This window comes from Dipodomys merriami, unplaced genomic scaffold (assembly GCF_024711535.1).
Source record: "Dipodomys merriami isolate MVZ:Mamm:240054 unplaced genomic scaffold, mDipMer1.0.p SCAF_14, whole genome shotgun sequence".
NCBI lineage: Eukaryota > Metazoa > Chordata > Mammalia > Rodentia > Heteromyidae > Dipodomys > Dipodomys merriami.
The window spans coordinates 30636887-30660516 of record NW_027202715.1 but is presented as its reverse complement, the minus strand read 5'-3'; the positions used below and the strand labels follow the sequence as shown (position 1 = coordinate 30660516).

At 35.2% G+C, this 23630-nt stretch overlaps 1 protein-coding gene across 3 annotated transcripts in view; it reads left to right on the top strand.

The window, feature by feature from the left end:
- The window catches only part of Prkg1 (protein kinase cGMP-dependent 1), a 1047684-nt gene that overhangs the window by 904285 nt on the left and 119769 nt on the right, over positions 1 to 23630 (top strand). For all 3 annotated transcript variants that reach the window (XM_070021099.1, XM_070021098.1, XM_070021100.1), the window contains one exon: positions 10316 to 10381. In XM_070021099.1, the coding sequence (XP_069877200.1) occupies positions 10316 to 10381 (66 nt within the window). The remainder of the gene's footprint in view (positions 1 to 10315; positions 10382 to 23630) is intronic.

Here is a 23630-nt window from a genome sequence, read left to right as displayed (position 1 = left end):
GTTACTGCGAATAGTGCTGTAATGAACATGCAAGTGCAAATGTATTTTTAACACACTGAATTTATTTTCTTTGGGTAAATTTGCAATAGTAGATTGCTGGATCATGTACTACTTCTAACTTGGTGAGGAATTTTCATGCTTTTTTCCTCCAATGGCTATACTAATTTACTTCCCACAAACAATTTCTAACAATTCTCTCCTTTCCACATCCTGGCTAAGAATTACTGTTTGTCATTCTGATAATGGGTATTTGAACTGGAATGAAGTTTTAGCTGGGTGGTTTTGATTTGTATTTCCAGGATAAAATATTGATTATATTTTCTATGTACCTGTTAGCCATTTCTGTGTTTCATCTAGAAAATATTTATACAGATCTTTTGCTCATTAAAAAAAACAGATTATTTTGGAGTTTGGGCTACTGAATGAGTTTCTTCTAAATTATTTATATTAACCCCTTATTTGATTTACAACTTACAAAATATTTTCTCTATTTTTACATTACCTCTTTACACTATCGACTGCATCCTTTATCATTCAGAAGCTGTACACTCTGATGTAATCTAATTATTTATTTATGTATTTATTTATATTCTTCATGCTTTCAGGACCAAGACTAATCCCCCCTTTACTAGCTGATGCCATATAGTAGTTTTGCAATATTTTCTTCTAGGAGTCGCACAGTTTCTTTTCTTACACTGAAAGTTTTAATCATCTTAGTTTTTATATATGATTATGGGTAGGGGCCATGGAGTTCTAGTTTTACATAGAAAAACAAAGTTTTCCCTGAAGCATTTACTGAGACTTTCCTTTCCCCACTATTTGTTTCTGGCATCTTTGTAAAAATTAGTTGGTGATAAAAGCATGATTTTTTTCTGAGTTTTCTATTTTGTTCCCTTAATCTATGAGTTCTGTTTTATGACAGAACCATGCTGTCTAGTTGCTATAGTTTTGTGGTGTGTTTTGAAGTTAGATGCTGGGATGCCTACAGTTTTGGCCTTTTTACACTCAAAAAAGATTTCTATTTGATATCATGCCAAGATTATCTTTTTATTTACAAAGAATTATTTATTGTTTTGAGTATATTTTAGAAAGTGTATCTGCTTTTTTCAAAAGTCAACTCTAGGTTGGTCATCAGTTAACATATATTCTCAACACGTTGATATTACTATTATTTTTAAGTAGTTGTGCCAAAAAGTTGCCATTTAACAGAATAGTTCATGCATACAATGTATCTTGATTATGTCTCTATTTCTTTCATTAGTCTTATATTCTATGTTATAAAAGTCTAAATATCAGAGATCATAATCAGTATTTAGAAGGAATAATTCCTTAATATATAAATGGATAGTCAGTAATATTTACTCTAATATGTGGAAGACCTTTAGTATTCTAAAATTATTCATCTAAGTTTATTTCTTTGGAATTTTATCTTATTATGGCATACAAACTTATTTTTCTAGTTGAGCTTAAAATTTCTCACTTTTTCTTAAACTTTTATTCAGCAGAGTAGAGAAAAAGAGGTTTTCTTAGACAAGCTCTTTAAGAAAAATATCCTTAGGACAATTTACTGACTGATGTTGCTATGTCTTTCATCAACCCCTGAACTTCACACTTCGAGTTACAGTCTTTTCTTTGCTACTTCAAAGCCATTGTGTGTGTGTGCCTCTTGGGATGCACCTGACTCTTCTCCTTGATTCTTCATCTTGCCAACTCTGTTTTTTGTTTTTGTTTTTGTTTTGTTTGTTTGTTTTCAGGGGTTGGATACGGGTGCTTGAACTTGGCCTCATATTCTCACTGAAATATTTTGCTCAAGTCTAGTCTTCTACTCTTTCAGCACCACCACTATTTCTATTTCTTGGTTTGTTTGGGTTTTGATGGTTAATTAGAGATAACAGTTTCATGGACTTTTCTTCCCAGGCTAGCTGTAAGCCCAGATCTTTAGATATCGGCATCCTGAGTATCCAGGATTACAGTCATGAGTTAATAGGCACTTGGCATCCCATTCAATCTTGTGGTTTTAGTTTTAACGTCCTCATATAAGTTGTCTTTTTTCCTAATTTTTAAATGAGATCTTCCCTATTAGCTTTTCTTATTGCATGGTGTTTGATCACCATTTATGTACTTATATATAATTTAACATTGCTTCAGACTAGGCTACAAGGCTAGGAATTTAAAAGATAACTGCCTCCATTAAATATTTCTTAGAATAATTGTCAATTTATTACGATTGCATTCATGAGACATATAAAGGCTGAAGGATTATAAAGGCCTTGGAAGGTTATTCACTAATGTGCTGACCTTAGTTATTCCTTGGTAAACAGTGTTATAGTACATATTTTGTTTCTTTATCGTTAATATTATAGACATACTTTATAGAGACAAAGTGTTCTTTTACATCCTTTAAAATTCTACAAAAGGACCACAAAGTTGTTCAGGTATGAACGTTTGCACTGGAATCGGAGGTTCTTGGAGGAACATATATGCAGCCATGACATGATGAGTGGCTGGCATGTTTTAAGATCAGAGGAACAGATGAATGTCCAAATATACGCAATGACACAGAGGTCAAGTTAAAAACTGCATCTAGCCGGCATCAGTAACTCATGGGAAGGAAAGTCCATACACTAAAAAGCTGTAAGTGGAGCTTTGGCTCAAGTTGTAGAACGCTGGCTTTGAGCAGAAAAGCTCAGAAACAGCACCTAAACCCTGAGTTCAATCCCCAGAACTGGCACACACACACACACACACACACACACACACACACACACACACACACACAGACACACACACACACACACACACACGCACACACACACACAGACACACACACACACACACACACACACACACAGACACTCACACAAAGGCATCAAAGGGTATGAGTAAGAATGTAAGAATGCTGATGTCATTTTCTGGTGGAGGAAACCTAAAGAAAATGGTGGTTTTGAGGTTAGAAGAAAATATGTTCCAAATAAGAACAAGGGATAAAAGTTAGAAATGAAAGCCTGAGTGATACTAATGTAAAACTAGTACTTGGTCTCATGAGATTATGTGAATTTTCTCCAATGAGAGAAATCTAGCCTGAGCTAGAAAACAAGAGTCAAAACTAGAATTTCAAAGAAAAAAACTGTGTTTCTATAGACTAGAGAAGGTGATGACATTGGGGAAGGCTTGATAGGCTGACTTATTAAAGAAACTTGGGGTAAGAAGATTTCAAGAAAAGTCTGATTCATAGATCGTATGGTTTCCTCAGTTCAGAGGATCCTAAAGTTGTCATAAGAGAAGCTGAACTTTACTGGTTATTTTGTACCAAGTTTGCTTAGAAGTTATGTAACTACTCCATGTAGTAATTGAGTTTTAGTATACAAGTTCTGTTATAGTGTTGGAATAGATTTGTAAGTAAATCACCAGTGATTGACATGATAAGGTTTTCCTTTTCCCCTCCCTCCCCAAAGAACACTTACCTGCTGTAGGAACCAGTTTCCAAATAGAACAGTCTGACTTGCCACAAACTCTCTTTAATTCTCATGCAAATTAATACAATACTATTATTTAATTTTATATAGTTCTTTAATATTTATAATATCATATAGATTTTGATTATACCACATGTTATGCTAAGATTTTCTTTGATTTTTGTTATACATAAATAATTTTTTCTGTCCCGTGGAAACCAGATTAACTGGGACATTACACTGTTACACATGAAGAATGCAGGGCTCAACCTTGGTAGATTGCTGTCATCTTACAAGCAATTCCAGGAGTGTCAGTTTCCATGAAGGCTGGCACACTCCGCTGAAAACAGTCACATTGCTCCAGAGCTGTAAAGAGAGAGCTCCCACTCTGATAGCTACTTTGTAGGAACTATGTTCTACTTTAGCCTCACATACTCTGCATGTGTTCCCTGGAGATGTACATGTACCATGAAGCTCTGTAGTAGCCAAGGGACACAAGAGAGTTGCTTCAGAACAAGAGCAGTCATTGTAAACCCTTGCTATGGATTACTCAGATTCTGACAGTGATTCTACTTTGGGATACAGCGATGATGAAGATTCCAGTGATGAAGTTCAAAGAATATCAGAGTCAGTGCACAGAAATCTATATTTGGAACAATGTGGCGATGTTTTATTCTCTAAAATTATATTGAAATGAATTTCTAACTCTTTCCAAAATGCTTCAGAAAAGACCATTACTAAACTGCATTGCTTTGCCTGTAATTAATCATTAATCAATAACTTGCGAAAATGCTTGGGAAGATATTTGATAATCTGACAGAAAATACATAGTTTTGCTACATACATTTCCTCATGCTGAAATCAACTAAATCACAAGAACAGACCTTTATGAACAGAGTTTACTTTTAAAGATAATATGTATGTTAGTTATCTTTGTTAATTTATTTAGTATTTATTTGAAAGAAGCAAGCCTAATGTCCTGAGCATTCAGAGATACTGTGAGTTGTGTGTAAGTTTTTAAATTAAGTGTTGTTGATATTACCTCCATATACTAGATATAAAATTCTGTCATGGTAATTTTTTTTATAAATCTATGTCCCCTACTAGAAATTTTTAAACATGACCAATAGCCAAAAAGTAACTTTTTAAAAATGAAATCTCAAGTTTGAAAAAGAATGCTATCTCTGTCTTTTATTTTTCTGTGTTTGAACAGGATTACCTGAAATCCCACATAATCTGTAGTATGTTCTGTGCAGAAACTAGAATCATAATAGTGATGCAAGGGTAGAAACATTTAGTAGCATCAGAGGAATCCTGTATTATGTGAGTGTATAATAATTTATATCTAAATCCAAATGGTATTTGGTCTTAACGTGGTGCTTGGAAACTCACAAGGAAAATAAATATACATAAGAATCACAGATTTTTGAAGGTGTTGTAATATGATTTCACTAGAAGCTTTTTGAAATCTCCTTTCAAATGATAAATTAATACAATTTAATATTAACATATAGCATCTTGCATCTCATAGAAAGGATAATCTCAGAGCACACATAGATGATGTTTCTGCATACTTGCATAGAGATGTATAAAGTCATTAAGAACCTCAATAGTGTAGTTACAATGGCATATTATCAGTAGTATGATTTAGCCTTTAGTGAGCCTGGCATTGAATAAATTCCTCTTGTTATGTAACCATTATTGTGAAATTACATGACAGCTAGATTTAGGTACATATAGAAAGTCTAATAATTTGAGACCATACATATATTCATGAGTGGTTTTATTAACAATTTAATATAATTTTCATAATGGATATTATGAATATAAACATTGTTTTGAATTTTAATTCATTTGTAATTGTGAAATTAAACTCTGATGGGAGAATTAAACTTTTTATTGGTATACAAAAAAAAAGAATATATAAGATTGTATATAGCGGGACTGGGAAGGTGGCTCAGTGGAAGAGCACTTGCCTTGCATGACTGAGGCCATGGGTTCAATTCCTCAGCACCACATAAGCAAAAAAGAAAAAAGCCGGAAGTGGCACTGTGGCTCAAGCGGTAGAGCGCTAGCCTTGAACTGAAGAGCTGAGGGACAGCGCCGAGGCCCAGAGTTCAGGCCCCATGACTGGACCCCCCCCCCAAAAGAAAAAAAAGATTGTATGTAGCAGCAAAGAGCATGACTTTGGAGACAGATGAATGTGTGTTCAGAATCCAAGGCTACAACTCACAACTCACCAGCTATGTGTGATTATCCTCAAGTATAAATATGAGCTATAGGAACTGAATTTTGTTATATGCAATGCATAGAATTTGCATGAACTGTCTAATATAGTTCATTTACAAGTGCTAGTATTCAAGAATGACAAATATAAACTTGCTGCTTTCTTGTATAATATGTAGTTTTCTCCCAATGCTATTTTTGTTTTTCTTTAATATATGTTATTTTATTAATAGCTAAGTCTGATTCTATTCCATAAGTCCAAATTTTCTGTTTCACAATAAAATATTTCCATTTTATTATTATGGTATTCCAGGGATATTTCATATTTTCCCCTTCTGTATTTATAAATATCCATGTGGTTTTCTTTTATTGTTATTGTAGGTTTTGTTTTGTTTTGTAAGATAATTATATTCAGTTTTTAAAGTATATTCAATTTAGGCTACATAACATAATACAATCTTAAAATATTAGACATTTGTGATGAATGCATATATAATAATTTGTATGTCCATATATATATATGAAAATACTTATAAATAAGCTATTGATTTCTCATTCATTAGCTTTTATTAGAGATAAGTATCCAAGACTGTCTTTGAACTCATGATCCTCTAACTTTAACCTCCCAAATTCTGGTATTAGAGGTGTGTACAACACTGACAAACAGGTAAATGTTAAATACTCAGCATGGACATCAATTTAGAGGTATCATATGATGTTTTCTATAAAGCTATGATAATATTTTTGCTTTTTGGTTGTTTTAAGGCTAGCAGCAATGTGTAGTAACTTATCCTATCACAAATATATTCTAATAACTGTAGAGATGTGTTGTTTTTTTTTAAGACACTGGATAATGGATGCAGTAAGATAAACAAGAGAGATTGTGTTGGAGAGGAGAAAAATTAGAAACAATAAATAGATATACATGGAACAAGGCTAAGTTTACCTTTCATAATATTACTTAACTCTGCACAGTGAGTGTGTATGAGTTTTCATTTCCACTTTACTGATGCTTACATAGCTTGTGAGTAATGGAACAGGGTTTAGCACTAACCTAGTGTAGTGTTAGATCCAGAATTTTACTATAGTACCCTGGGACTAACGAATGTTAGCATATTTTCTTGTAATACTAATTAAGTACCTGTTATATATCAGGCTTTGGGATGAAATGGAGTGGGAAATTAGCCATACTCTCTACCTTCATATGGCTTAAGGGAAGGGAGGTAGACACTCTAATCAAAAGACCATATAGACAGGTGTATAGATTACAAATGGTGAGAGATGTTTGTTTGCACAAAGATGTATATGGTAATAAAAGATTATAAAAGGGAAACTGACCTGTTCAGTTCAAGATGGAATCCTTGAGTAAGCAGAATTTGGCCTGGGGAGTACAGGAGGAACAAGATTAAGCTAGGCAGACAATAGCAAGAAATATGTAGGGCTAATGGAAGTATCTTATGCAGAACTCATGATAAGATAAATAGGACATGTTTGTTGTTGAAACAAAGTCAGTCTGCCCAAAAGGTAGAGAATGTAAAGAAGTCACTAGGGAAATCAGATGAGAATTTAGTACTGGGGGCAAATTAAACTTGTGTGTGTGTGTGTGTGTGTGTGTGTGTGTGTGAATGTATTTATATACATATATACTCATATACACATATGTAATGTATATATAATATACATTTATATAATGATAGAGTATGCTTTTTTCTTTAATAGCACAACTGGGGAGAAACAAATGGAAATAATGGAAAAGGATATCAGTCATAAAAAAGAAACCTGATTTGAAATACCTAAGAATACTTTTTCATTACATATCATGGCCCAAATTAATAAAAATATAAAATCTTAGTTAAAGACATAAAACTAGATCTGAACAAGTGGAAAGAGTCGTGCTATGTTTTTCCACATAAAAATTAACATTATCAAAAATTGCTCATTATGAAATCAATGTATGAATGTAATACAACTCTATTAGAATCTCAATGTGTGTTGGAAGCAGAAAAATGATCTTAGAGTCTGCAGGAAATGATGAATATCATCAGAATAATTGTGAAAAGGAGAAATTGTGAGAGAACTTGTTTTATCAAATACCAAGTATTCATTATTTTTATAAAGCAACTGTAACCTAAGATCAGTGCTAAACAACAAGAAAAGATTAATGAGAAATCATAGAGTTCAGAAGTATATATCAGGATTTAGTATGGTTTGGAAATATAAAAATTCACTGGGAGCAACTTCATTTTCAAGACTGTGATGTTTTTATAATTTTTTGTGAAAATACTATACAGAGGGGTTACAATTACCTGGGCAAGATAATGAGTACATTTCTTATCAAGCATTGTTGCCTCCTCCTTTGTTTCCCCTTTCCATCCCTTCCCATACTCCCCCTGCCTCTCCCCTCCCAATACATCCCCCACCAAACTTGTAAAGTTCGTTTTCGACATAACGACTTGTACAGTTCATTGTTGCAATGGGTCCACCTGTATCCCTATTTAAACGACTTATTTTTTCCCTTCCCCTCTACAAATTATACCCACATCAAATACACTGAAAGCAGGGGTTATACCGTGGGTGAGGGACATGGACATGCAAAGCAACAAAGAAATAATCTTATGTGTTAGAAGCAGTCGCAGGAAAGAAAAAAAACACATTTGAATACATATCTTAGGGTTCATTTCCCTAACAACTTATCTGACCTTTTCTGCTTGACTCAGACATATACTAGTTATTGCAAATAAGAGAAACCATGGGACCTATGTTTCATTGGGCCTGGCTTACTTCACTTTTTGTTTACTGTACGTGCTATCTTATGTCCTATACATTTATCTCTATAGTGTATAACCTGGGGAAGTCTATTATTATTTTTACAAAGTACATTTTCAGGTATAACTTAATATTATGACAATGGCACTGTTACAATTTTATTTAAGTTCTTTTCATTATTATCTTTAAGTACTAGTTGAAAGGAGTTGCCATTAACAAATCATTTTAATATACCTTGATCAATGTTACCATGCCTCTGCTACCTATGCCTCCTTCACTCTTCTTTAAAAAAAAATTATAGTGAAAATACCATACAGAGGGGTTACAGTTACATGGGCAAGGTAATGAGTACATTTCTTATCAAGCATTGTTGCCTCCTCCCTGGTTTCCCCTTCCCATCCCTTCCCTTCTCTCCATCCCCCCCCCCCCCCCGCCCCGGCCAAAGTTGAAAAGTTTGTTTTCGACATAACGACTTGTACATCTCATTGGTGCAATGGATCCACCTATATCCCTATTTAAATGGTTTGTTTTTGTCCTTCCCCTTCACAAATTATACCAACACCAAATACAGTGAAAGCAGGGGTTATACCATGGGGGAGGGACATACAAAGCAACAAAGAAATCATCTTATAAATGTGTTAGAAACAATTTCAAGAAAGAAAAAAAAACATTTGAATACTAAGATATACATTGGATTCTTCACTGCATTCTACCCCTCTTCTCCCCTCCGTTCATCTACCTCTTTCCCTTTGACCCTATCCCACCCTTTCAGGTACCTACTTCCTGGTGGCTTAGTTGGCTGAACTTTGATTTTTCCTTTCTAAGGAATTACAGTATTTGATATTACCCTTAAGTATACCATATTTCAGTTAATATATTTATCTACACTTGCATACCACCCAAGGTATGTACTTGTAAGTTTACAAGCTAAATCTAGCTTCCACTTATAAATGAGTACATGCATCCATTGTCTCTCTGAAACTCACTTACATAATATTTCCAGGTCTTTGTATTTCTTTTCTAATGGTGAGTACAAATAGATGTGGATGAGTACAAATCCATTTTATAATATATAATGCTATATATACACATATATATCACAATTTCTTGATCCATTTGTCCATTGAGGGCATCTGGGCTGATTCCATACTTTGGCTATGGTAACTAGTGCTGCAGTTAACATGTTTCAATATTAATTTACCAAACCTATCTTTGATAATAGGAGAAAATAAGAGACATTGGCTGGCCAAGATCTTGAAGGGTCTAAGAGATTGGTGTGGACTACTACAGTGGAAGTGATGTGCTTCTAAAGACATAATCTTCACATATATCAGTGTGACTAATATTTTTCAAATACTTTTGAAGCATAAGTTTTTCAGAGAAAAGTAACAGCAGACCATAAATTGCTAGACAGTTAGCTACAAGAAAGCAGTGTCTATAAACAGGGAAACAATAAAAGAGATCCATTATTCTCAAGGGTATAATGACAAATTCACATACAAGTGGAATCATTGCTCAATTTCCTGAGATATAGCTTTTGAGCCTCTAAAAACTTTCATCTATTCATATCTATTATTCTCTGTACTATCACCCAATTAAATCATAACTTCCCTAAAGAGCAAAAAGATACAAAATTCTGTTCCACTTGTGTAAGTAAAACCTTAAATTTGAAAATTAGAGCAACAAGCTGAGAACCACAGGATTTTAATGATTATCAGCAAGGGTACTGCAGTCGCTCAAGACAATGAAATCTGCAACATGACCAGAATTGATTTTATTTAATATATTTTCTGAATTTATCACAATAGATACTTGTCTTTGACACTAAATAGTGTTTTGTCCTAACACCTCTATGTTTTTTTACACAGGGAAGATGTAAGAACAGCTAATGTAATTGCTGCAGAAGCTGTCACCTGCCTTGTGATTGACAGAGAGTAAGTACATTGCTTTGCTATACATATAGCATCTCATATCAGCAACATACATTTCTGAAATTAGACATAATTTATGGGGCAATTAATACTTGTTTTCTATCTTTTCGTTTTAAAATTAGTTCTATATTTGATTCTCATTATGCATTATTCTTGGAAGTGCCTTGCTTTTGCCATTTCAGCTTTATGATTTTAATAAGGTTCTCAACTATGGTGATTTGCAGCTCTGTAGGCTCATTTGAAAATTTAGCATTATGAAATGCCATAGGTTTATTTTTCCAGATTCATGGGAGCATGTTAAAGCTTTTGTAAAGTATCTAGTTACTCAGGAGATGCTCAAGTAACATTGGTTATTTGGGTAACTTTAGAATCATTGTTATTGTTGTTGCTATGAGTATATTTTACTTGTTTTTGCTATTCCTCCACCTGAGACTCCTATAATTGAAGGATTTGGGAAAGACGGTTTGGAGAAAGAAGAACGTCTGTGTGTGTGTGTGTGTGTGTGTGTGTGTGTGTGTGTGTGTGTGTGTGTGTGTGTGTGTGTGTGGGTGTGTGTGTGTGTATGTATATGTAGATATCTGGATACATAAAAAAGATTGTTCCATGACTTTTATCCTTGTCTTGCTTATTCTCTATATTCTGACCCCACTATTTTTATATCCTGAGTGATTTTTAGGTTAAATTACACTTATAAGTTTATTGATAATCAGAAAACATGACTAACATGCATATATACCATCTAGAACAAGTTGAACTGACTTTTCATTACAGTGTATGTAAATAATTTTTTATCATAAATGTCAAGAGCTTGACCTGAAGGGTATCATCAAAAAGCCACATGAGTAGGTCTACACCTACTATATTTCTAATACATGGTGAACATCAATGTGCATAAAACTGAGGAATAGACAGAACAAGCAAAGGATGAAAGGGTTCTCATTTAATTTACAAATCTTACATCTGAGGCCCCTCAGAACCTGGACAATGACACTGCTGCAACATGACAGCAACATCCATGAGTAAGTCTGAAATAGTTATTCTTTGTCTGATTATCAGAAGCAACCATTGTCCATTCATATCTTCTTCTATTTAGTTTATATTGAAGTGAATCTCCACCATAGCATAACATTTGGCCAAAAATCAAAGCAGAAGTCTCTCTGCATGTTTGGGGGTGAGCTGCTTTGACCAGAGATGTGACAAGCACACAAAGGGCCATGAGGCAGAAATCATAAGAGTCCAGAATATAATTTCAAAGGAACCCAGAAAAATGAAGGTGCTATTTCTGAAAACAAGTGGGAAGATTTCATTTAAAAATAAGATATTGCATGAATTTAAGGTTTAAGAAAGTCAATATGCATATTGCTATTAGTATACACAGTATACATAGGAAACTAAGAGCCATTAGATTGACATTGTATAAAGGTAGTAAAAAGAGGTATAGTAACAAATATGTATACCAACATGATGGGCCTGGTTCACTAAGAACATAAAATACTGGTACAGGGTAGCTTCAATAATTTTATACAGGAAAATAATGTCACTATAGCAACATGTCCAGTAGATTCATTTGACAAGGCTGTATAAGATGGTTGACAGACAGAATTTCTGATTAGGTGTATACATCCAGTAGGTAAGCATGAAACCATTTATAGGACAAATGTATAATAATGGACAGGTAAAATGGGAAGGTTTAACATCTAATTGAATGTAAAGGGCAAGAGAAAATTAGAGATACGGCTGAGATGGGGAAAATGATAAAGAATATAGGATAATCCCTTTGAGAGGAACAATGATATTCCAATAATATAATGAAGCAGAAGATAGGAAATGTGGGCCAGGAACTCTTGCTTGGAGTTGGCTTAAAATGGACTGGATATGGTAATACATTTCTAAAATTCTAGCTACACTGGAAGCAGAAGTAGGAGGATCAGTCCCAGGCTAGACTCAGGTAAAAAGCAAGACTCAACCTTAAAAAATACAAAAAAAGAAGCAGTCTATACCGAAAATACAAGCATGAGGTTGTGAATTCAAAACCCCCTACTACAACCAAAATCATATATATCTTAGAAATTGCCTATGAAACGTTGGTAGGCAAAGTCATATGATAGGTTTAAATCCCTTGGGATAATAGAAGAAACAAATGGAAAAAGATTAGAATTTGGTAAAATTCACTTAGGAGACAAAAAAGCAAAGCAAAGAACCATGAAATATTTGAGACCTTATTAAACAGTGAAAGCATTGGAATTCAGAAACCCAGAGAACAGTAAAAGAGAAAAGAGGCTTACATGTCTAAGTGTAAAACAAATGGGAAACATGTGAAATAAAAATTCACAACCAGATACTATGTTGAAAAACGAACTTTGCAATTAGGTCGGGGAGGGAGATGGTAAGGGAAAAACAAAGGAGGAAGCAACAATGCTTGATAAGAAATGTACTTATTACTTTGCTCATGTGATTATAACCCCTCTGTATAGCATTTTCACAATAAAAAAAATTAAAACAATTCACAACCAAGATTTTTTTAAGAAAACTGGGTCATCAGAACAAGGTCATATCACACTGGGAGAACAAACTGGCTGCTTAGAAAAATTACAGTTAGCAATAAAAAGTATTGGTGTACAACTGCAAAGCAAGGTTATGGGCGATGAGTCTGTCAGTGGTCAAGAGGCTCAGTTAGCATTGCACATATATTTTTACCCTCATCCTAATTTTCTCTTTAAACCCCAGCAAACACCGTGTACAATGGAAAGTGAAATAGGTTGTTACACAAGGCTGAAGAGATGAACCTTGATTATACAATTTTAGGGGCATATGAGAGTACTTTAATTCTAAGTGTCAACTTCCCTTCCTGTAAAATGGGATAATGTTACCTAAATTATACAACTTGTTGGAAAACCAGTCACTTTAGCAGATGACAGTGCATGTTCATCATGAGATATGTAGTAAGCATTCTTGTGCCCTTACTGTCATATACAGGTGGTCTATAAATTCCCCATAATTCCAATACATCAAAGATTTACATTATTAAGGTTGCCTACTACTGTATCATCTTTACTTTTTTTTGGGGGGGGGGTCCGGTCGTGGGGCCTGAACACTGGGCCTGGGCGCTGTCTCTCAGCTCTTCAGCTCAAGGTTAGCGCTCTACCACTTGAGCCACAGCACCGCTTCCGGCTTTTTTTTCTTTTTGCTTATGTGGTGCTGAGGAATCGAACCAGGGCCTCAGGCATGCAAGGCAAGTGCTCTACCACTGAGTCACCTTCCCATCCCTCGTCTTTACTTTTGAGGAATCCCTAATAAATGTATCTTTCAGAAAGAAAAGTGCCCTTCTTCTTAAAAGATAGCATGGGGAAGCTCCTGATTTAACAACTAAGAAGATACCAAGGGATAGCTCTAACGTTAAGCATACACAGAATGGCAGAGTGAGTCTAAGAACTCAAGAAGTACATAGGCATACTCTTAGGAGAGAAGTTAGGATTCCCACCAATGTTGAATACACAGTTGTAAAAGTAAAAAAAAGAGAGAAGAAGATGAAGAAGAAGCTGTGGCTGAAGCTTAGCTTTCAAAATCTAGCTCCTGATGAGTAATTGATGTCCAATTAGAAGAGCACTGGGGCCTCATCCTGGGCAAACAGATGGTAGACATTAGATCTGTCAACAAAAGGAGCTTCCTCCACAAATTTACAAGCTAGGTAGCATGCTCCAGAAGCCAATGATTAAGCTTCATCATTCCAGAGGGAAAGCAAAGGGCTGTTATTGTTACTAATGATGCAAGTCAGAATTTTTTAAGAAATGCTTACTGGTAAACCAGAAAATGATAACCAGATACTTGGTTTTCTCATAAGACATACTCTGAGGATCGACATTTTACAGGATACTCATGATTCCAGCAATAAGCAAAAATTTTGAAATTTATCTAAAAGGTGAAATAATCTATTTCTTCTGATAAATACCTTAAATATATACAAAATACACTAACTTGGAAACTTTGGTGCCACCTAGTTCGGAATCCAGGAAAACTAATAAATATCAAAGGAAGTTCCTGGTGTTCTGTAGTCTGTTACACAGTGTTTACTTCCATCAGGTCATGGGAGGCTGTTGATGAAGCCAGAACTCCTGGTATCATAACTGACTGTTCTTTGACACATTGAAGGTCATTCTGATTGTTTTCAAGGATATTACTTCTTGACTACTAGTAAGTAGGAATAACGATTTGTTTATGAAATTTATCACCAGGAAAAATACAAGTAACTCTAATTAACAACTAAGGAATTTTTTAAAATTAAATTTAATTTAATTTGTGAACATACTGTACAGAGGAGTTACAATTATGTGGGCAGGATAATGCATACATTTCTTACCAAGCATTGCAGCCTCCTCCTTTGTTTACCCTTCACATCCCTTCCCAGCCTCCCCCCTCCCCCCCAATCCCAATCCTTCTCCTTCCCCCCCCTTCCCCCCCCCCCCCCCCGCACTGACGTTGTAAAGCTAGTTTTGGACATGACAACTTGTACTTCTCATTGTTGCAACAGGTCCACCTGTATCCTTAAACAACTGGTTTTTCAACTAAGGAATTTTTTAATAAAATTTTTACCAGGAAGAACTAAGTTATAATATTAACTTCATCCCTCAATATAGAGAAACCTCTGCAACAGGGCCATTTTGGATAAAAAAAAAACTGAAATGTTCTCATAATGGCTGGTAAATAGTAGAAATCTGAGTTCTTTATATGTCTACCTCTCTTTCCTTGGCAACACTCATCATCTTATCCTTCTGACCACACACACACACACACACACACACACACACACACACACACACACACACACACACTCCTAGGACATTCTAGATCTTTATTAATCCAGCAAATAAAGAAGTGGCAGCTAACACTAGGATCAGTATCCATTCGGACTGGTCAATTCTTGTGTGATATTGGTCACTAATCATGTTAACTATTGCTTCTGATAATGCCAAAATAAAATAATGTCTTATTTTGTGTGCTACTAAGACCATTGCTTACATAAAATAATTTAGGATGAAAATAAACATTCCCAGAGTCCTGAGATCTCCCCCAAACTTAAGTCATGTCAGGTGATTCCTGAATCCATTTATGGGACCTCACCAAGACTAATTCACACCGCTGATATGGCTGATGCAAAAACTTTTCCTTTGGTGACACTGTGTAGTATTTTGTTATATCTTGCCCCATTGTATTAATGAGACAACAGCTAGTAAATGGAGATCAGAAACTAACTTGAAAGAAATGCATTGTGTTGACACATAATAATGGTGAAATTTGGAGGAAAGGCTAAATATAAGGCTGTAGAGCAAACATACGGCATGTCTGTGTAAGGTATTCAAAAGTACAGAGATGATTACACTAAGCTAATGAATAGAGAGCAACTCACAAGACCAATGCTAGTCCCAAGGTCTATAAATAATAGAATAACAGCTGAATGCCAGCATCTTAGGCCTGTAAACCTAACTATTCGGGAGTCCTGGTGGGAAAGCCTATGAGGACCTTTTTTATTTTTATTTTATTTATTCACCATAAAAACCAGAAGAGAAGCTGTATCTTAGTGATAGATTGCTAATCTTGAGCAAAAAATTTAGGAAGAGTGCTGAGTTTTTATTTCAAGCCCCACGACTGGCACACATACACACATACACACACACACACACACACACACACACACACACACACACACACACACACATGAATAGCAGAATAATCACAATCATAATCATAATTATAGTAGTAAACAGGCACCATCAAAAATGGAGTAAGAAAAAATAAGTCACTGGAGCTGGCCAGCTGAAGACAATTTCTTAGCACTCAAACTAGAGCTGAAGTGTTAATACTATATACTTTTAATACTTTGGCATTAGAACCAGTTCACAAAATTTAAGTATTTATTAAAAAAGATAATAAGAGCCAGGCACCAGTGGCTCATACCTATAATCTTAGCTACTCAGGAGGCCAAGATCTGAGGATTACAGTTCAAAGCCAGCCTAGGCAGGAACATTTGTGAGACCCTGATCTCCAATTAACCACTATAAAACTGGAAGTCCACAACCCATCACCCCCCCCTGCAAAAAAAAAGAAAAGAAAAGAAAAAAGATAAAGGAAAGATAATAAGAAATATATGCTCCCTATAGTAGATGATGTTTATCCTCATTGAAATGAGCAAGTTGTAAATTTGATAAACAACTGAAAATTGAATATATAGGTCAAATCAATTGGATACAAATCTCTGACTGTATTAGAATGATACTTATTCCTTTACCAGTGCAAGTAGGAAAAACCTATGTCTTTTTAGTCATTCTGCCTGCCCCACAGTGACTTCTGTTTTGATCTTCAATATGCTCAGCTACACCTGACACTGATCCCTGCCCAGCTCTCCTCCCAGTCTTATTTGTGGTGGGATGGTGCCTTTCTCCATTCCCATTTGCTTTATCCATTCAGGTTTTTTTTTTAATTTTTTATTGTGAAAATACCGTACAGAGGGGTTACAATTACATGGGCAAGGTAATGCAAGCATTGTTACCTCCTCCTTTGTTTCCCCTTCCTATCCCTTCCCATCCCCCCATCCTCACCCACTTCCCCCTGCCCGGCCAAAGTGGTAAAGTTCGTTTTTTAACATAATGACTTGTACATCTCACTGTTGCAATGGGTCCACCTGTATCTCTATTTAAAAGGTTTGTGTTCAGGTATTTAACTCCAAGTTCTAGAAGCAAACAAACAGAAATACCAAGTCCACAATCTGGGCTAGGAAGATCACAGAGGACACTAGCCCTGCAAGAACCTGGGCAGCCTTATACATTAGGACCCAGAATGTCAATAGTGATAGAAACAAGTGGAGAAAATGGTACTTACCTCTTCCTCCCCGGAATGGGTACATTATCTATGATAAACGACTTGATGAGTCAAGAGGAATCTCATCAAGGTTCACTAAAAGAAGAAAATATGATCATTAAACTATCTAACAAATATGGCCATGAATTTATCTATTTATTTTGATCTGGCTATGGATTTATATGGGAGAGCTGCAGGACAAACCAGCTCTTAACAAACTTTTTTTTTTTAAAAGGACCTATTAGCAAATATTTAGGCTTTGGGCACTGAAAATCATTGTTGTAATTATTTAATTCTGCTATAGAGGAAAAGCAACCAAATACAAAAATGAGGGAGCATAACTGGTTCCAATAAAGCTTTATTTGGGGAAAATAAGAAATTTGAATTTCTTATTTTCACTGGTAAAGTTGTATTATTTATATTTTCATTGCATTCTCACTAATTTTAGTTTAGGGCTACAGTAGAAACCGTCAATAGACCATGGGAAATATTTTGCTGATTTCTGAATATCGCCTTAGAAAACCTGCCCTGACCATCCTGTGTGGTGTGCTCAGCCTATCTTTGCAATAAAGCACACAATACAGATTATTTATCTGAAGTACCAAATAATTAATCTGACAATAGTATCTGATGGTATTGGTCCATCTGATTTGCTTATCTTCCCAAATTACAGCCCATCTTCTGTTGTAAAATCCTCTTCCCTCTCCTTTTTTGCAGGCCAAAAAGTTACCTTTTGCCATTACCCACTGCATGCATGAACACCTTCCTTTGTTTTGGGTATCTGTACCTTTCAATTTTACATTTTCATTTCATAGGACTTAGCTTCGGGCTTTGCATGAATGTTGGTGATAGGCAACAAGAGAGTAAGCTTTTTCTCTGCAAGAGTTTCTTGCATTTTGATGGCATGTCTCCTGAAAACTGAAAAAGTGATGAAAACCCCAAAGAATGTTTTGATTTCAGTTGCTTTCAGGGAATAGTGGAGGGAGAATTTGGATACAGCAACACCATTCAGGTATTGCTCCAACCCAACCAATCAGGTCAGTCCCTTGATGAAACATGTACCCAATGGTAATTTACCCTCCAAGGTTATCCATGTGCTTCTCTTTATGTGTAGCCTGTTATTCTGTGCTACATGGTAGGACTATAGGGACCCCAAATGTCACATTGCCTATGATCACATTGCTGAAGATATTTGACAGCCTCAGCTTTTGGGATTTTATTTTTATTCATTTTGCAGAACAAAATCTGAGTGATGACATGATATTGGCAGGAGAGTTATAAGGAAATAAATGCTAGAATGCTGTCAGCTGTGATCCTTTGGGTTTGTCTTTTTTTTTCTTTTATTAAATCCATTCCCCCCTTTTTAATGGAACTGTTATTGACTGGTGTGCTTTTTCCAAAAATATTTATGAACTAGAAGAGATAAAACACAAGTTTGAAAGGAAGACAGATATTATATTTGTTCAGTTTATTGATTTAAGATGAATTACAGCACATCCTGAACAAGCATGATCTAACTACCAAATAAGCATATTTCCATTGGAAAAGGGTAGATCAGAAACAATCACTGTGGTTTAAAATAATAGGAAAAGCTGGATGGTACAGCTCTTTATCGCTGGTGCCTGTCTTATAATCACGAAGAGGAGTAAATAATGTAATATGTTCAAAACTCCTTAAAGAGGAAATTATTAATGAATATTTTTATTGAATCAAATCAGGAAAAATTGTACTGCTTCTTAAGAAAGAGAGAAGGCCACTAAATGTGATATTTGAGTTACAAATGACTTTCTGAATGGAGAAGAACCACCTCTCCACCATAAATCATCCACTTTTTTGTTAAATAGTTGGAATTAACCAAATAATGTGTGTTCATTCTGTTAGTTTAATTCACTACAAAAGTTATAAAGGCTTTTACTGAATAATTTGTTTTACGACCCATAAGAAGTTGCCCTCTCCTGACTTTTATTTTTACTAATCATGCTTTGCTTGCCATACTTTATTATTTGTTGTGTTGACTTACAGAGTACAAAGCTTGAGGGGGACAGAATCTGAGCAGAGTCAGCAAATATAGGATAAGTACTTGACAAGCATCCCTTGAAGTGAATGAATGAACAATCCTGTGGCAGTCTGGATCCAATCAGAAGAGAGACAATAAAGAGCAATTTGAACATGAAAGTCCTACCATAAAAAATTAGTCAATATATTAGGGGTCTGAAATAATAAGCAGAGAACTCTAGAAAACATAGAAATAGCAGTTTGAAGGAGTAATCACTTTCCATTTATATGAGAAAACATCTGTAGAAGACTTTTTCCCTTGCCATCTTCCTTTTCCTTTGACACTGTCCTGAGCCCCCTGGGGACTAAGATCTAGACCTTGTTATAGAGCTGAGTTCTTCCCTAAGCTCAGTACTACTGACATTTAAGACCAGATAGTTGGGTTTATGTGTGTATTGAGGAAGGAGTTACAGGATTATGCCCCGTGCTTTGTAGCATGCTTAACAGCAACCTAACATGTATTACCCATTAAATGCTAATTTTCTCCCCTATATGTCCCCAGACATTGTGAATATTTCCTGAGGAGCCATACTGTCCCCAGTGGAGCACAGCAATAAGTAGTTGGATGATAATGAGATCACTGTGATGCCATGTCATAGAATTTGTGCCAGAAAATCTGCACAACATAGGGGTTTTGGAAAAGTTTTGACTGGCAGGAACAAACCCCCCTGAGGGCAAACCTATTGGTCAGCAGATACTATGGTGGCCTAATGTTGGAAAAGCCACAAGAGCCTACCTACTGAGATTACTGGGACCAGGAATGAAAACCAATTTGTTGTTGCAGTGTTTCTTTATTGCCCCCTTTTAACAAAGTTCCAGTGTCACTTGGCAAGCAAAAGAAAATTCGATGGCCTGATCCATTTTCAGAGAATAGTCAAAATGACTTAGAGGCCCCCAGATATCAAGAACAGGTGCAGATTCTAAGTTATTCCTACTAAGGGAATCCAGGGCTACAGAGATAAATAGCAAAGGTCTCTCTTTCCTGGTATTAAGTTGTGTTGTAAACATTAATGTGAGAAACTTCAGTTTGAGTGTGATTAAAATACCTGAATAGAACCATGAAAAGAATAATTTTATTATTATGAAAGAATTGTACAAAAGAGTTACAATTTCAAAAGTCAGGTAAAGAATATATTTTTTCTTAGCCAAAGCTATCCCTTCCTTCGCTTTTCCTCAGTTTCCTCTTCCTCTCTCTGCCCACAGTTGCATAGTTCATCTCATGCATTGTATAAATTGAATACCATAGTTGCATTAATTCATTGTTCTTTTCTTCATTTCTGTGCCTCCTCTTTTGCCCCCCCAAAAAAGAAAAAAGCCCCAAACAATAACAACAGACAAAAAACACGTGGTTTTATTTCCTGGAAGAACAGGATTTTTATAAATGAAAAAGGAAAGGTAAATACAGGTAACGCTGAGGTAAAGATATGTACAAAAACAAGGAATCAGATAGAGTTTTGTACACTAATGATCAAATGTAGCAAGATCAGAGGATTATAGGACAAGGAATTAGACCATCATTTGCATAGGAGGAATGCTAGAAGAAAACTTTGGAAATAAGAGATCCTGGAAGAAATCTCCCAGAAATCCAGAATCTGAGAGTTTTTCTTTCAAGAACACTTTTATATCTTTAAATAGTTGTTCAAAGGAGTTGCCATTCAACAAAGCAGTCTATGAATACAATGCCTTTTGATCAGTGTCAACCCTTTCAACATTCTCACTCAACGCTCCCACTCAACCCTTCTTCACATTTCTAAATTTTTAGATGATGTTTTGAGTTTTTCTGCCGTTGAACAAAGTATTTGATGTGTACCCTGCATCTTGATCTGTGTCATCCCTTTAACATCTTCATCTCTCCTTTTATTTTTCTCAATTCTGTGAAATATGCAATTCATTTTTACCTGCATTCTACTTCCTTCCCCCCTAATTCTTCTAACCCTTTCCCCTTGCCCCCATATTTGCAAGTACCCATTTCCTGGTACTTATTTTGTTGAGGTTTGGCTTAGTCATTCTAAAGAATCAGTGTTGTTTATTTACAGATTTATAGGCACATTCTAGCTCCCCTAAATGAGGAAAACCATGCAACCTATGTTTCTCTGGATCTGGTTTAGTTAATATAATTTTTACAAGTCTTTCTATTTCCTTATGACTGGTGAAATATCATTCATTCTGATGGATGGGTAGAATTCCATTGTGTATACATGTTCTTGATCCATTTGACCATTGAGGGGCATCTGGGTTGACTCTGTATCTTGGCTATGGTAAATAATGCTGCAATAAACACATTTGTACTGGTGGCTTTAGTGTACCTTTGTGTTCTATTGGATAAATGTGCAGGAATGGAATTTCTGGGTCATAGGAAAGCTCTAAGTTTAGTTTTTGAGGAACATCTAAACTGCTTTTCAGAGTGAATGAACAAGCTTATATTCTCACCAACAGTGTAGTAGAGCTCCCTTTTGGCCACATTCCTGCCAGCATCTGTTGTCAGTTTTCCTAAAAATGGCCATTCTAACTGGAATGAGGTAGACTTCCATGATGTTTTGATTTGCATTTTCTTTATGGCCAGCGACATTGAACATTTCTTCATGTACCTGTTGGCTACATTTACTTCTTCTGAGAAGTCTCTCTTTAAATCATTAGCTAATTTAGTAACTGGGTTGTTGTTTCTTTGGAGGTTTATGCTTTGAGGGTTTAATTTTTGAACTTTTAAGTAAATTTTGGTATTTTGGATATTAGGCCCTTTTCTAATATATAGCTCCCCTTCTGTAATCTGTCTATTTAGCTTGTTTAGCTATGCCCTTACAGAAACTATTTTCAATTCTTTCTTTGATTTGTTCTGTTTCTGGACATTTACTTACAAAGTTTAAAACTGTGCCCAGGAGTCCCAGTATTTCTCCTACCTTTTCCTGTGAAGGTTTCAGGGCTTCCAGTCTTATATTGAGGTCTTTGATCCATTTTGAATTGGCAATGGTGAAAGGTGATAAATGAGGATGTAGTTTCAGTTTTCTGCATGTTGATATCCAAGTTTTGCCAGCACCATTTGTTGAAGGGATTGTCTATCTTCTAGCCTAATTTTTTTCACTCCCTTACTGAATATTAGATGGATATAAGTCTATAGATTCCTTTCTGGATCTTCTAATCTATCTGGTTGGTCCTAGGGCCTATTTTTCTGCTAGTACAAAGCGGATTTCATTACTATAACTCTGTAATTGAGTCTGAAGTTTGGTAACTCTGTAATTGAGTTTGAAGTTTGGTATTGTTTTTCTTTCAACATTGTTCTACCTGCTAAGGATTGCTCTTGCTGTTTGGGTTTTTTTTGTTATTCTATATGAATATTTGGCTTGCTTTCTCTATCTCATTAAAGAAAGTTGGGATTTTGATAGGTATTGCAATGCTTTATCGAGATAGCTCTGTTGGGAGGGCAATTGACTGAAGAATCTGACTTTTATCCTCAGTCAATAAGGAACCAACAGAGAGCTGTTGCTATTGCATTACATGTTTTGTTTTGTTTTGTGTTTTGAGGAAAGAGAAAGAAGATTGACTATAATAGGGAGGAGCTCAAGCAAGGAGACTGTTAAGTTACTGGTATGACAGCTTTTAGCCATATTCATTAAGGTCTAAGTATCTAAAGTCGTTGTAAAGCAGATTTTTGTGAACAATTAAATATAGAAGGTAAAAAAAAGAAATATTTCTAGTTTATGGGACTTCATGAGTTTCTACAATAGATCGAGAATATGAGAAGCATAGACAGCTGAGGTGAACGTTAACTGGTGGATTTGGTTGTGGATGTGCAAAGACTGCTTGAATACTATTCACATATTTATTTGGAAATATCTATTTCTAGCTAGAAATGTGTGGTTTTTTTTCTTCTGGCAATAAGATGATGAATGGAAGTTGCTATAGGAGTTCCAGGAATCATTTAAAAGGATGATAATCATAGCTTTGACTTCTTAATTATAGTCATTGTTTTGCACCAGTAATAAATAATTCACTTTTGCCAATAAATGCTTGAAAGGATATTACTTTACTGAGGCATGTATTTTCATCTTTCAGAAGTTTTAAATCTTGTATGTTTGAAACTCATAGCTATAGAAATAATAATAGAATATGGAAAATTATGTATATCTCCGAAGTATTAATCATCAATGTTAATGCCTTCAGATATTAATACCTGAAATTTCACATTTGAAAATTTGAATATTTTGTTTGGCTGTATATTTGGAGAGGAGATTAAAATAATTTCTGTTTTCAAGACACAAAGTAAGAATGAGAAGATATCAGGATCCATTTTGACAGAAGCTTAGCAATAAAATCAGCAATATAATCATTGAACATTGGATTATGCTTT